Source organism: Furipterus horrens, unplaced genomic scaffold (assembly GCF_987537825.1).
Source record: "Furipterus horrens unplaced genomic scaffold, mFurHor1.1.pri manual_scaffold_6, whole genome shotgun sequence".
Taxonomy (NCBI): Eukaryota; Metazoa; Chordata; class Mammalia; order Chiroptera; family Furipteridae; genus Furipterus; species Furipterus horrens.
In genome coordinates, this window is record NW_028327176.1 from 108,935,774 (window position 1) to 108,952,086 (window position 16,313).

General features: G+C 38.0%; 1 protein-coding gene across 2 annotated transcripts in view; it reads left to right on the forward strand.

The window, feature by feature from the left end:
- The first annotated feature begins 706 nt into the window (after positions 1 to 706).
- Positions 707 to 16,313, forward strand: part of ZNF451 (zinc finger protein 451) — a 68,795-nt gene continuing 53,188 nt past the window's right edge. Inside the window, exons 1-4 of one of the 2 annotated variants that reach the window (XM_090282628.1) lie at positions 707 to 945; positions 1,436 to 1,519; positions 10,252 to 10,332; positions 11,794 to 13,782. In XM_090282628.1, the coding sequence (XP_090138754.1) occupies positions 925 to 945; positions 1,436 to 1,519; positions 10,252 to 10,332; positions 11,794 to 13,281 (1,674 nt within the window). In that variant the 5' untranslated portion in view covers positions 707 to 924 and the 3' untranslated portion in view covers positions 13,282 to 13,782. Of the gene's footprint in view, positions 946 to 1,435; positions 1,520 to 10,251; positions 10,333 to 11,793; positions 13,783 to 16,313 lie in introns of those variants that run through there. The other variant, XM_090282627.1, reaches the window with a different exon arrangement.

Genomic DNA, 16,313 nt, shown 5'->3' on the forward strand with positions numbered 1-16,313 from the left:
GTGAACATTGTAAAAAGGTCAACTTTTATTTTACGAAGGTAAAATTGAGAATAACTTTTAAAAGTACATGTTAATATCATGGGTCTAGGATTTGGTGATCAAGTTAGCTAAGGCCTCGACTTCCTGTCCTATTGGACCCTGGGTTCTCTAGCTTTGCTAGTTTTTTTCAATCTAACCTAGAGACTGGAGATCTGGTCCTCAATTTTCTTCCTGGGTTGTATTAATTACATACTGGGTCTGGGAGGCTGAAGCTGGGAAGCAGTTGAGTAAAGACACATCAGATTTCTTTTCTGATCTTAGAATTCAGCTAAACCTCGACATTCCTGGCCTTCCGTAAAAAGAGAAAGGAAGGAAGGAAGGAAGGAAGGAAAGGGAAGGAAAGAAAAGAAAAAGAAAAACTGAGTATCCTTCACACCACCTTTAACTGAGTTTCACGTCCACAACCGAACAAAACCCAACTCTAAACCTTCCTCGCATCCCCACCTCCACCCTTTCTCTATTAAATACAAACTAGCCTACCCACCGCTCCGCTAAACTCTATGACGTCACCGTGGCGAAACGCATGCGCTTTGCTTTCGGGTTCTTTTTCGCTCTTTTCCACCACCACTTGGGCATCCGCGGGTGATAAGAACTACAATTCCAAGAATCCTGTGCGCCGTGGGGAAGGCTGGGACTGTGGGAAAGAGGCTTCGGAGGCTTTCAGGCCAGAGCGGGCCGCTCCTCCTTCTGAGGCGGTTTTCCATCTCTTTCCCCGGGCGGCGTCTGCGGCGTCGGCGCTCACGCAGGGGCGGGTCACAACGGCGCGTAGCGGTGCTGCGCGGGAAGGGAGGTCGTGGCGGTGGCTGTGTCGGCGAGGACAACAGCGACAGCGGCGGCCGCAGGGACAGCTGGAGCGGCGGTGCTGTCAGTTAGGCCGTCGGAGAAATGGGAGACCCAGGGTCAGAGGTGAGTAGGCGAACCGCGAAGGGTTTTGTGTTTTGTTGGGTGTGAGGCCTGGTGCTCGGCTGCAGCGGCGGGGCGATACGCTCAGCGTCTCGGGCCGAGACCGGCTTTGCGGACTGTGCAGGTCTGAGCCAGGAGCCAGCAGCAACAATGGCCGCCCGGCCGCCCCGGCCCCCTGCATCCGCACTGAGTTTTCTTGTTGCCGCTGCTCGGGTGACAGGCTTCCTGTTCAGCAGTGAGCCTGTGTCCCTCGTTCTTGAGAAGATGGGGGAGTCCGGAGGGGGCGGCAACCGGTTTTAGCTGTCTGGTCCCTACAACTCCACGTATGCAGAGGCATAATCCGACTCCATCGAGTTCTGTTCATATTCGGATTTGCGTTGAATTGTGCCGTTAGGTTGTCTTTAAAGCTCGTCTTTTTTCGTTCCTTTCGGGAAAATCTCTTCCTGCAAATACGTGGCTGTATAGATAAGCGTGTTTTGGCTTATTTTTGTAGATAATAGAATCCGTTCCTCCAGCTGGGCCTGAAGCATCTGAGTCCACAACGGATGAAAATGAAGATGACATTCAGTTTGTTAGTGTAAGTAGCAACGGTATTCGGATTTTCCCAGAGTCAAAGCCTGCGTGGTTAGCGGTTATGAGACTACCTACCCCTCATCTGTTCGTTCATCACCCAACAAATATGTATGCTCGTCTAAGGTGCTAGACAGCGTGGAGCATGGCATAGGATTAGGAAATGGACCAAAAGAGGCCTCTGAGCATCCACAGCAGCCATTACAAAGACTGTTGGCTAAAGTACATGATGTACGCTTAAGGCCTCTTCTCATGCCTTCTTGCAGAGCCATTTCAAACTCTGCAAAGTCCTGGTCTCTTAAGACTGTGTATTGAAATGGGGCAAGAGTGTCTCAGAGATGAGACGCAGGTGCGGGAGAAGGAGCAGCTAATGATGAGGAGGCGGCAGAAGACAGGAGGGTTGTGAGAACCAGAACCCGAGCGTTAGGTAGCTTCATAAGGTGGAGACCGAGAGCTCGAAGGTCTCACTAATCGCTGAGGTCACGATGTGACAGCAGAGCGCAACAATTGATGTTCCTAATGAAGCTCCCTGTATTACCAGGAACGTTCATATATAGTATTTTCTGACTTTATTTCCTTTGAGACAGTTTTCAAGCATTAGTAAGTGTAGATTCCTAAGCCTCACTCGGTACCTATTGAACCAGAATTTACAGGTGGGCCTACAAAACTTCATTTTTGGAAAAATACAGGGGCAGACTATTCTCTGAACTACACTTTGTAAAGCATTGGTTTACGGAAATAGTGGGAATAATATGTTTTGGGATGATTTTCACCCAAAACTATTAAGTATAACAAGGGCTATGCTTAAAGTAATATCTTACCTAGAGAATACCTTTATGCTAAATTACTCTTTCAATACTATAGTTGAGGTTTGCTATTAATTTTTTGTAATTTTTCTTAAACAGTGTCTGATGTGTATTTGTATTGGTTTTGGGGCAACTTATTAAAACTGGTTATTAAGCAATATTGTCTATGTCTAGTATCCCAACATTAGAGCCATTTTGATGATCTATTATTTTATTGTATTTTAATGAATTTCTGTAGGAATCTTTCACAAGATCATTTTATGGCTTTTTCTCCAGTGTTAGTGTATATGGTACTCTTTTTCATTTTAAACTTTTACGGTTTGGGGGCGGGGGCAGTTAGAAGAATTGTGTCCTGCCCCTTCAGTCATGGTAGACTGAAGTATATTTGATAACAGAATTCCATGACTCTTTAGGACAGATATTTCAGGTTCTTCTGAATATTGATATATTTGTGAATGGAGAGTATTTATCTTGACATTTTGTGTAAATATAAGAATGACACACTACTTTATGAGTGTGATGTCTTACTTTGAAAGTCACAAATGGAATCTACTAAAATAAGATTTGGAAAATGAGGTTTTTGTATCCTGGAATGAAGAATTGTAGCTTGTAACTAATATAAGCTTGTATTAAGTTGAAGTTTAAAAATATCCTGAAGCTTTATTTTAAGTGGAGAGAATCTGTTAATCTTTGTAACTAGAATAAAAAATATAAAATCAATGTTTTGTGTATACAGCTTGACACAACATTTTATATTTATCCTTGTTTTCAAAAAGAGGTTCAAAGGTTTGGTACTTCCATGTGGAGAAATGAATTATATATATCAAATGTAATTACAATCCAAGAAGAAATCTATTAAAAACATTCCCTCTATCTTTTTAGTGGTAACACTTAAATGACAATGATACCTTAATTCTATTTTAAAATACATTTGGAGATGGAATCTTCTATTTCTGTCACCTAGTCTTATACTTCTTCAGGTAACACTTATTCAATAATGAGAATAAGCAGTTCTCTGTTTAAGATTTATTCAGATACAAAAAGAGCATTATGATGTCATTTCTTGATTTACTCTGTTTGGATTTCTTAGTTTGCTGTTAATTAATTAAATGTTTGCATATTTGATCCACAGCACAGCAGTCTTTCTGTTGTTTGCAAAATATAGAGTCCAAAACTAAACAGCATGCTGAAAGAAAGGAAAAATAGAGATATAGAGGTTCAAAATGACCCTTTTTGTTTATATTGGATTGACCAAAAAATCCGTTACATTTTTTTCATATGATGGCTCTAGTAGTGCTTATTTGTCTTAAATTTCATTTGAAACAATTTTGTTAGATTGTTTTATGAAAGCTTTTATATCAGCGTACATTTTTTAAAAACGTAACAAATTAGTGAATTTTTGTGCAGTCATTTTAATATTGAAGGTGGAAGAAGATACACAATATTTTTGGCTTATGATGCATTATTATTTCAAGGAAGGTAAAAATGCAACTGAAATGCAAAATAAGATTTGTGCAGTTCATGGAAAAGGTGCTATGACTGATCAATCGAACATGTCAGGAGTGGTTTGCGAAGTTCCTTGGTACTATTGACATTTTGGCCAAATAAGTCTTTGCTGTGAGGATGTCTGATGCACTGGAAGATGTTCAGCAGCACCCCTGGCCTCTACCCACTAGAAGCCAATAGCAGGAGATAGCCGACATACTCAAAATATTCAAGTCAATAGTTATTGGTGAAAATGAAAAATGTATCTTTTATTTTACAGAAAATACTAAATGGACTTTTTGGCCAACCCAATATTTTATTAAAATATAATAGAACACAATTCATAAGTATGCTGTTTGACTTTTGCAAAGCCAATACACCTGTGAAAACAGTGCTCAAATCAAGAAACAATGTTACCATAACAAAAACTCTTCATTTGGGTCTTTTTCTCTCATTTTCTGTTCAGTTTAGTAATATGACTATTCAGCCATCTTTATATCTTTCTTAGAAATTGGATATTTTAATTTATTCCCAGAAAACTGTTTTAGCCAAGAGCTGATGACATGATTTTTCACAGTGCTACTCTGGATACAAAGCTATTAAAAACTGCTGAGGCAACCTATCATAATCTTAAGAACAGCACTTGAGATTGAGGTTTCAGCCAAGTTTATTGGTTTAATGTGGAATCATTGAATATGTGGAAATAGTCAAAGAAATCAAGGTATGATTTCATAATAACTTGAGCACATGGGTCAAGTGATAATACTTTACCTGCAGTAGAATGGGTCATAGGCAAAAAAAAGGCTATCTTTATCTGGGTGTCTTAGGACTGTAACAAGCTTAATAAAAATGTTGGAGCTCATAATATGCAAAGTCATGAATTAAGTTAGAGCTGCAAATATTAATTGGAAATGTATCCTACCCGCAAGTGTCAATATTTTAGTGTGGGAAACGAAATAGGTGAGCAGTATGTCAATAGTTCTGGTAGGTAGTTCTTTTATAAAAAGTACATGGTGCTATAAACAAAAAAGACTTTCAGTTTATGACTTTGGCATAAATAGCATTTAGTATTTGTATATGTTTAAAGTGTCATTTTGAGAAGAAATAAAGAAAGACATCAAAATTGGGAAAGCAAGATTTGTGTATTACTGGAAGATAGTTGTTATTTATTTATTTATTTTTTTTCCAAATATGAGAGGAAAGGATGGAGCAGGTAGTATAGATCTTGAATTGTGGACTAAATATGAACTTAGAGTGGGCAATTGAGAACCATTTGAAATTTTTGAACTGGGCAGGGCTGCAGAAGTAAACTATGTCCCTAACTTCTCTATATGGAAAAAAAAAACCCATGAATTATCTGGGTTTTAGATTAGGTTTTTGCATCTGTCTTAAATATGTATTTGCTTTAGACTGGGGTAAAGTTTTGTTTTTTGTTTTTGTTTTTATACTACATCTCAGTGTATTGACATTACTTTCCAGTTAGTAAGCAATTGGTGTTTTGGTTTTGGTATAAGAATCAATTTTCTAATAACAGGAATGAAACCTTTTTTTTACTTAATGTTTTTAAAAAGTTATATTAATACAGCTGTGTTTCTGATCTGTTTTGCTTGTATTTGTACTCCTGCCCCTAAATTGTGGCTTTGGAAGTAGAATCCTTTGGTTTTCTTATTGATACAGAAGAGATGAAAATGATGGTTTACTAGTTGATGGATGGAGCAAATTCAAGTAAAATACCTTGTAAATGGAGGGCCACATGCATGTATAGTTGTTTAGGGTATAAACAGTCATTATAAATATATGAAATTATTTCTTCTCACTCTTTGTATTAGAAACATTGCCTTTAGGGGTGAGTTAACTTATTTTTTGGTCAGTATTTCGAGTTATTCGGTGTTCAGGATAAAAGCAGGTAGTCTTTTTTTTTCTTATTGACAAGTATTATATCTCAGAAACTCATGGATTTAAAAATAGTACATATATGCATATTTTGAGTTGCTTTGACCACACAGCTAATTGTGTGTTTAGAGAACCAGGTGTAACTCACTTAGTTTTCTCATTTCTTAAGTGGGATAATAGTAATTCAGTATTTTACCTTGTCCAGTTATTGTGGAGATTAAATAAAATTATGTGCATGAAAAGTTTAGCACAATCCCTGTATATAGGGCAGAATAACAAATTTATCGATCAGTAGGAAAATAAACGCAATACTAAAGTGTTTTGATTCCCTCATTATGGTGCAAGTTATCCACTGTGGAAATGGGCTGAAGTGTAGAGTATTTATTTATAAAATAATCTTTTCCTTTGGCTTACTTCTCTTATTTTTCCACTCAGTTTCTTTGCTGTTTTGGAAGTCTCAGAGCCTTGTCTTCTCTTTCTACCATTTTATCACTTACATCTCCACAATTATTTGTTCAGTAAATGAGTAAATATTCTAAATGACTTCTGCTTTTTCTCACTTTTGGATCTCCTATCCTGATTCTTTTTATTCTATTTAATTAGTGTGAATTAATATGAAGTTGCCATTGTTTAGTTGTGCATATCGCTCTAGTAGGAAATTTCTCGTAGTCTTCCCTCATCTGTTTTCACTTCTGCCTCTTCTGATAGTCTATTTATTTTTTACAGAGAGGGGAAGGGAGGGAGACAGAGAGGGGGAGACATCAATGTGTGAGGGAAACATTGATTGCCTCTCACACCTCCCCAACTGGGGACCTGGCCTGCAACCCAAGCATATCCCCTGACTGGGACTTGAACAGGTGACCTTTTGGTTCACATGCTGGCACTCAATCCCCTGAGCCACACCAGCCAGGGCCATCTCTCTTATTTCTGTACCTACTATCTGTTCATGGAAATTCTGCCCTTTACCTCTATATTTCCAGTAACCTGAAGATTTTCTTGGTGTGCTATTTCTGTGGGCGTATAATAAAATTATCAAATGCTCATTTCTTGAGGAGAGTAAACTCAGGTAATTGTGTGAACAATAGAAGCTATTTTTATCTCTACTTCCTTCTTAGAGTAAACATGATTTTGATAATTTTTTTTAAAAATAGGATTTTGATGCCTTTTCGGGTTGGGTGACCTTTTTTTTTTTAAAGATCTTATTTATTTATTTTTAGAGAGAGGGGAAGGGAGGCAGGGAGACATCCATGTTTGTGCCTCCAAATGAGGACCTGGCTCACAACCCAGGCATGTGCCCTGACTGGGAATTGAACCTGTGACCCTTTGGTTCACAGGCTGCCTCTCAATCCACTGAGCCACACCAGCCAGGGCTGATTTTGATAATCTTAATACCGGTGGTAGGATTTAGTCTTGAAGTAGGTGATGCATCTCTGTTGACCACACATTGGAGAATATCTGTTCTTTTTACAGCTTAGGCAAAAGTCTCAATTACTTTATTATATGATTTCTACCCAAAAGTTTGCTTTATGGTTTTATCTTAGTGGCTGGATCACTACCTGCAAGGAGAGCCATTTTCTGCTTGCGGAGAAATTATAGCCTAGGAGGAGAAGCAGTCTATCTTTGAGACTAGATGCATCTTTCAGGAAGAGGATCTTCAACCAGATCTTAGCTTCTGTCTCCAGACACTAGTGTCTTTTTCTGTTAGGTTTTCTACCAAATTAACCACTTTTGCTTGCCAACAGTCAGTTTTCTCTATCCTAAGAAATTTTTCCTTCAGCCATATTCTCCTCCTGCATTCTTTCCTCTTGTTCTTAACATACTGGATTTTTTTTTAATTTTAAAAATTATTTATTTGTTTGTTTATTTGTATTTAGAGAGAGGGGAAAAAAGAAAGAGAGGGAGAGAAACATCACTGTGTGGTTGCCTCTCACTCGCATCCCCAACTGGGGACCTGATGTGCAACCTAGTAATGTGTCCTGACTCAGAATCGAACCAGTGACACTTGGCTCGCAGGCTGACGCTAAATCCACTGAGCCACAGTAGCCAGGGCCCATACTAGATTTTTTAAAAGAATACTTTTTACAGTATTCCCACACTTACCGCAGGTATTAGTTTTAGGACCCTCCTCTCCCCCGCAATAGGTGAAAATCCGTGAAGTAGGAACCTTATATTTATTTTAGTATTTATATATATTTTAAGGCTTTATAAACCCTTCCCACACACTTATAAACCATTCCCAGTCCCTTATTAACCTTTCCCACTCCCTTATTAACCTTTTCCACACTTCTATAAACACTGTGTTCTTAAACATATTCTACACTCTTAAACCTACATAACTTTAACAACATACGTATACAGTACCTCAAAATCCCATGATATAGTGAAAAATCCGCAATAAATAATTAAGTATAATATTTTTAAAAGTCCCGCGATATAGTGAGGCTGTGATAAGTGAACCGCAATGTAGTGAGGGACTACTATACTCATGTCCTTTACTGCCTTGTTTTCTACTTAATTTTTTAATAGAATGATTTTTGTGCTCACTAATTGGATATTTGCTCTCTCTCAAAGGAATTTTAAAATCTGTTGCCAGATTCAGTGGCGTGTGTGTGTTTGGTTTCATTTAACATTCATAACTTTCTGCTGAGGTTTACTCTCTAGCTTTTTTGAGTTTATGCATTCTCTGATTCTTTTCCAATCTCTGATTTCCTACTTAGCTCTTTTTACTTGAATCCTAAAATTCCAACATTTCCTCAAGAGTCTCCTTAAATCTCTTCTTTCTCCTCTTGGCTTTCTTCCATAGCAACATCATATTTTCAATTTAAAACTAAAGTTAATAGTCTTTTAGGGTGGCCACTGCCAAACTCTATTCTCAGTTATGTTCATACATTCAGATTACAGGCCTGTATTTCCAGCTCTCTGCCAAATACCTCTGTGTACCACTGCCATATCAAATTGTTACATGCAAAGTATCAGCTTTGTGTTTCTGTATTCCAAATTTATATTAATGGTGTTAGTATCCTTCTAGTCACCCAAGCTTGAAACCTTGGTGACCGCTTTGACTTCTGGTTATTGTTGGGGTTTTGTTTTGTATTGCCAATCTCCCTCTCTCCCACCCGCCAATATACCCATGTATTCTCTGGTATATGCACTACAATACTGTTCTTGCCATCACCACTATTTTAGTTCTGCATTAATTTGTGTCTGGCCTGATACATTTTTCTGCTTTCCCCACTCCTCATACTTCTTTATGTGATTAATCTTCTTAAAGCACAACTCTCAAATAATGTCACTACCATTTTATTTTTAAAATATTTTGTTCATTGATTTTTAGAGAGAGGGGAAGGGAGGGAGAAAGAGAGGGAGATAAACATTGATTGGTTGCCTCTCATACGTGCCGCGACCAGGGACCAAACCCGCAACCCAGGCATGTGCCCTTACTGGGAATCGAACTAGTGACCTTTTGCTTTACAGAATGACACCCAACCAACTGAGCCACACAGGTCAGGGCTGTTATTCTCATTTTAGTATTTATTGATTCTCTTTGTGGAATAAAATCGAGGCTTTTAAGCCTCACATTCAAGGCCTGGTTCATTATAGAGTCAGTATGGATGGAAAGAAAGGATGGAGAAAAATCAGGTCAGCTGTTGGTCAGAGAGCTCCAGGATTTTGAGCTTGGATATCTAACAAGTCATTGATACCCATTCCATTTGAAAAGCATTGGGTCATTATACCTATGTCCTTATAGCCTGTTTCTGTATTAATAATCCTTTCCCCAAGGAATTGACATAGTCATGATACTCTTACTAGTATTAGACTCTTCCTTCTTGGTCTTGTCATCATTTTTTATTCATGCGTTTGGTTGGCCAAAAACTGTTATTTTTTTTTTTCATATGATGGCTCTAGTAGTGCATAGTTGTCTTTAACTTCATTCAAAACAATTTTGTTAGATTGTTTTGTGACAGCTGTCATACCAGCGTCCATGTTAAAAAAACATATCAAAATTGGTGGATTTTTGTGCAGTCATTTTAATATTGAAGGTGGAAGATACACAACATTTTCAGAGTATTATGCTTTATTATTTCAAGAAAGGTAAAGATGCAACTAAAACGCAAAAAAAGATTTGTGCAGTGTATGGAGAAGGTGCTGTGACTGATCAAACATGTCAAAAATGGTTTGTGAAATTTCTTGATACTATTGACATTTTGGCCAAATAATTTTTTGCTGTGGAGCTGTATTATGCATGGGGAGATGTTTTAGCAGCATCCTTGGCCTCCACCCACTGGAAGCCAATAGCAGGAGAAGCCAGCATACTCAAAATATCCAAATCAATAAAGCTATTACTGAAAATGAAAAGTGTGTTTTATTTTACAGAAATTGGGCCAACCCAATACATATTCTGAATATTTTTCTCTGAATTTATTCTATTTTCTGCCAACCATAAGGCATCCTCTTTAGAGGAATTCTTGCCTGTCCCAACAAACATGACTGTTTTAAATGCTAGTTATTTTGAATAACTGTTCGTGACTTGTTACTTTGCTCAATTCTTTCACAGGAAGGACCATTAAGACCTGTTCTTGAGTACATTGATCTGGTCAGCAGTGATGATGAAGAGCCTAGCACCTCTCATAGTGATGTAAGTACATTATATTTGATTTGCATTTCTTTACTTCTGTCATTTAAGAGGCATTCTCTAAAGAGTGTTATCAAATCATGGGTGGCTGTGGTTAGAGCTTTACAGAATGGCCCATTACTGATAGAATGAGCCATAATAGGTAGTCCAAGGAGTTCTTTGCCCAGAATATCTCCTACTCTTGGTTTTGTTCCTCTACTGTCAGTGAAGATGTGAAAGGATGATATGACACATGGAAGTTATAAGCCTTGGTGGTGATACCGATAAAAGGGAAATGGAATAAAAACTCTATATAAACTTTTTGGCTCCTGTGTCCTTCTCCTTTCCTATCTCTCTTCAGGTACCCTATACAGCTGTATCCTTTTCATCCAGAACTACGTGGCCATAGAAAATTTGTTTTATCTTGGAAGAAAGAATATGTGAAGATTCCTTAAGAAAATGGGTTATAGGTGTTTTATTACTTCAGTTTTCATATCTTTTAACGTCTATCCCCCATATAGTTGAAGTTTTCTCTTTTACCTGTGATTTTATCAGATTTGGGTCTGACCCTGAAACTAATACTTTCCTTACTTTGAGAACCAAACTTAGCTGAGCCCTTTGTAGCGATCTTTACTTTCATTTTTCATAGCTCAAATTGCTATTAATAGGCTATTTACTTGATGGATTAGAGAACTCCTGTCTCTTGTTCAAGGTGATCAGAAGCTTCTTGCTTTGTGGTAATAGGGAATTGAGACTTGGAATCAAATTACCTAGGTTTTATTCTCAGCTTTATTCATTAATTCTGTGACTTTGGATAAATTAAGTAGTTTTAACCCTAGTTTCTTTATCAAATAAGAATAGTACCTACCTCACAGGGTTGTTGTGAGGATGAAATGAGGTAGCAAAAATATATGTAAGCTCTCTGAAAACCATAAAGTAGGACTATGCAACTGGAAAGTTTTGTTATTCATGGAGAGTGAATGAGAGAATTTTTAAAAAGGCTTGACAGTGATTCTACAATGGAGGACTTTTATAAAAAACTTTTTTTTATCAGTGAAACTTTGCCCAAGTTCTTCCTGCAATTATTAGCTACTATTTCTTGACTTAAATATGTTAAATGGGATTTTTTTAAAAAAATTGTTATCACCAGTGGTCTTACCACCTTTTCTTATGCTAGCGTGGGACCAAGCAGCAGGCTAGGATGGCACCCCTTGAACTGGGTTTGTTTATAGTCTCTTTTTTCAGAGACAGCGTGCCATATTAATGCCAGTGGTTGGTATTGGGTCTTTGGGAAAGTGAAGCTTGTGGATTTGATTTCTGGGATCCCCTTGCTGACGTATAGTGGATTGCATCTTTCATTGTTAATTATAATAATTAAAAAAATTGAATTCTACTTACTGGACATGAATCTCTGCACTTGAAAGTTAACATATTAAAAGCATTTTTTTTTCTTCCTTGGTTTTCTTGTTCATGTGGATAACCCAGAGAATGCCTGAGTCTAAGGTGCCATCCTCTGAGAATCATCGCCCAGAAATGTGCTCTAGCTGCAGTGTTCCTCTTCCCATTGGAAATAGCAGCTCCTCTGGGAGTTGCACCAGCAGTCCACAAAGGATAGTTTCTCAGCCTTCTTCTATTAAGAACCCATTGGAGAACCAGAAAAATGATCAAAATTATTCCAGTGTTAAGATCTCTGAGACAGAGACACTTAACGCATCACAAAATTATCAGACTCTGCCTTCGTCTTCACTTCTGATCCCCCAGGAATCTTTGGCCTCTTCAGAGGTCAAGGAGGATGTATCTCCAGAGTCTTCAGCTTCACCACATGGACAGGATGCCATCCTCTATCTCCAGACACAAGTGGCTGAGATGTCACGAGTGATACGTGATCTGCAGTCCAGGAGTTGTTTCAGATTTCATCATTCTAGGCCAAGTGAGAACTCCTCAGTTCCTTGGGACATCGCCTCCAAGGAAGAAAATTTATCCACAGTTGAAGAAGAAGTTGACTGCAAATCCCCCTCAGGTGATGACAAAGGGCAGCCAGCTGACCCCAGTCAAACTAGTTTCACAGGTCTTTTGAAGAGAATGGAACAGAGAGGTGTTATAAAGAGAGTAACCTTACAATCTGAAGGAGAATCATGTGATGGGAAACCCGATTATGTGACCTCTAAAAAACGTTTGGTTCCTCCATTGCATCCTCTTCTGCGAATTGCCACCACTGAGGTTTTTAAAGACCCTGCTGATTGCCATCCTTCTTCTTTCATGGGACACAGGGTATATCCTGTGGCCAAGGATACCTCTCCTTTCCAACCAAATCCTCCAGCTGAGGGCCCCATTGTAGAAGCATTAGAGCATAGCAAAAGAGGAAGCACAACATCTCCTCTAGATTCTACCTCAAAAGAAATGGAGGTCATGGGTTGTAGATTCTACCATGCTGCTTCCATTGCAGCTCGAGCTGCTAGCTACATGGCCTATATGACTCAATATCAGCGTAAACTCTGGGAAGACATGGAGGATCTGGTCCATGACCCAGAATTTGATCGTGGAAAAGCAAGATGTATAATATCTGATGGTATGGATGCAGGCCTTTGGCAGCTTTGTACTACTAGGGACATAATGGACTCTGTAGTCAGAGTTATGGCAATGGCAGTGGACTACAGAAGGCAAGCCTGGCTCCGACTTACATCTCTCACTAAGAAAACCCAGGAGAAGATCTCACATTTACCCTTTGATGGCACTTCCCTCTTTGGACAAGATGTGAATGCTGTTGTTGCAGAAGAAAACAGTATAAAAGAAAATGACTATAAAGACCACAACAAATACTATAACCAACATAGATATTTTTATAGTCATGATCAGAAGGCACATTATCACAACAGAGGGTACTCCAAAGGGGATTGGTACAAACCCCGAAACCACCCCTATAGATATAGAAAAAAGGGAGAATCGCCAGAACGCCATGGGTACAAGAATTAATAGCCTGTTTATGCTCAGCAGTATAGCCATCCAACATCCTCAGTATTTTGTTTGCTCTTCCTGACTTAAACAGGATTTACAGGTAGGAGGAGGTCACCTCAAAAACTGAGTGAATGTCTAGAATTGCCACAACTGACATTTGAATTCTAGACTTTGGGAATGAAGTATATAATAAAGAGAGTCATGTCTTATTGGCCAAATGAGCAGCAGAGACTTTTCATCTAAGTAGGGTTGGACAAAGATTTACCCATTACTTCTGGTTCAAAGTAAGCCCAGAGGACTACTCAGGAATCTGAATCCTCTTGTGATTAAAGAAAAATACAAAGATTTGTTCCTCAGGAAAATTGTGCTGGTAAACTGAGGATTAGCAGATTTTGGGTCTAGAAATAACCTGCTACTAACTAGATCTCTGTTTAACACAGAGGCAAATCCTTCATTTGTAGGTCATCAGTGCTTCCTTGTTCAGGCTTCACTTATCAGATCTTCACAAAGTAACAAATCTGTTATAATCTCTTTATATCAGGATGATCAACTCTTACTAAGAGTCCATTACTACTTTCAAGCTCTATGAGACTTCAGAATCAATCATGAAGCTGTATATCTAGAACTGGAATTCAAATTTTGCCAAATCCAGTTTGCTTCTAGTGGGATGAATAGACGTCACAGGTCTACTGTGGGCACCAGTTGGAAAAATCCTTTTCTACCTGTAACGGCTCTAAAAATTTCACAGTAATATCTTCAAGACTGGTGGCTGTTGTACCATCACCACTCCAAGTTACATATGAGAGAATTCTTTGTTGTTATCACTCATAAGCCTTTGACCTATCGAGCTCTCATATCAACAGGCTGTGAGACCCAGTAATGGTGTTCTTTCAGGATAATCCACTTTTCACCAAGATGACTTAAAAAAAATCCACCTTCTAAACAGTTAACTTTTTGAGCTTGATAATTCATCACACTTTAAATGCAAAAAAGATAATGTACATTAGAGCCCTGGAAATAAAGCATGTTACTTACACCATCCAGGCATGCAAATCTGAACTCTTAAAAGAGCAAGAATTCCAAACATGCCTGACAATCCAGTCCTCTTACTATAATAAAGAGGGATGCCATCAATTGATGTTATTGAGAAATTCTTAAGACTTAGAGTATAACTGTGGATGTAGTAGAGAGACCATCTCACATAGTTCTGTTTCTGGATATCTATTTAAATGATTATATTCATTAATGATTTTTTAAAATCTGAAATCAATACTTCAGAGACATTCTTGGTTTATTGGTCCCTTAATCTAGTCAGACCGTTACCATGAGAGGTGACTTATTTTTTGCTCCCGTTTGGTTCAAGTAATAGTTCTCTCCCATCCTGGAACTAACAGCAGGTACCTCAATTATATGTCCCACAATATCTTTAATTTCAAGGTAGTGGCTGTACTGTATACCAGCCCTTAGATCCTTGTCTTCATAGCATGACTTCAGGAATAGGGAAAATTGTCAAGTTTGAGGGATCTGAATACATGATCTAGTATTATTTGCTTGGCAGCCAAAAAAACTTATTTTTTTCTCTTATCAACAGACTTAAAATTTTGTAACATGTTTGTCAAACATTACATTTTTTTTCATCTGCTTGATCAAAGTATTTTGGCTCTACTTTTAATGGAATATAACACTGTTGTAGGATCCATGGGGTTTCTATTTCTTGCCATAGTTCTTACATAGTAATGACTGACAGTTTTCCTTGTGCCCCACTTTTTAATAGTTTATTTGAATCTCATTCTTTCTTCCCATCATAGCCATATTCAGCACCATATTTGTGCTATGGAGGTTGAAGAGGCAAATATCCTTACTTGGAAGAAGTTATTTTGTTAGACCATTTGAGGATACTTTATTGGTCCTGTTTGTAGATTAAGCCTCAGCTATAATCTTGATAGATGAGGTCATCTTGCAAAATAGGTCAAGTCATCTACAGTTAACTTTTACCTCTATTTTTTCTATATTTCCTCAGAGTTTTACTTCTGTGTTTTTAGGTCCATACTAGTGCTATAGGAACTCTCTTTCAAATTGAACTCTAGAAGAGCATTAACTTCCTGTAAAGAAACGAGGGCCTAAGATATACAAAGATATTTATAGTTTGTGATATGTACTACACTAGTCAGGTAGTCGCATGTGCCATTGACATGGGTCTGTAGTTTCTTCTGTGAAAGGACTAGTCATCGGAGAGAGCGACCTTGAAACTATTCTATATGGCTGCACATAGGTGTTCCAAATTAGCTAAGGCTACTTCAAACTGCTCCCACTTTTCCATTTCTCTCCTTTCCTTCCCTGAATTAAGTACTGGGTCACAAACCTGATGGCATTTGAGGTACTCGTATTTTCCAGAAACCAAACCAAAATAAATGATGCTTGAAGATATGATTCTCTGAAACTGTTTTGGCACTTCTGCTTAATATACTCCTTTGTAATTTTTGTATTTTTTTTATTGTGGTTTAAAAAAAAAGAACAGAAAATTTACCATCTTAACCATTTTTAAGTGTACAGTTCAATAGTGTTAACTGTATTTACATTGCTTTGTAACTCCTTAAATATTTCTAAAACAGCATTGTGTTATATTGCTCAGTAACAAAGCTGAAAATATTGCTTCATCAGTTTCTAATTGTTATGTCCAAGCCTCTCCAGAAAGTTTTCCCAAAAGTAAAGAGGTATTGGGGAATTACTGAATTACTGATCAAGTAGGTAACTTCTGAAGGGATTTGACAATGAGTGGGGATAGGGACAAAATGCTGTAGAGTTGGGACTCTTTAGCTAGAGATTAATCTCTTGACAACAAAAGAAACATTATCTCAACCTGTTGTTTTTTATTTAAAAAATTTTCTCTGGCATACTTTAACAATAATGGTGTTATAAAACGAAAAATTAGGACTTTGTCTAGGGAGAAACCCTGATAACTTATGGAAGTCGCAATTAGATAAGTTTTCATATTGTGCCTGCTATGTGCAGAGCCTGTGACAAAATTCTCCATTAGGCCAACCTCTTAT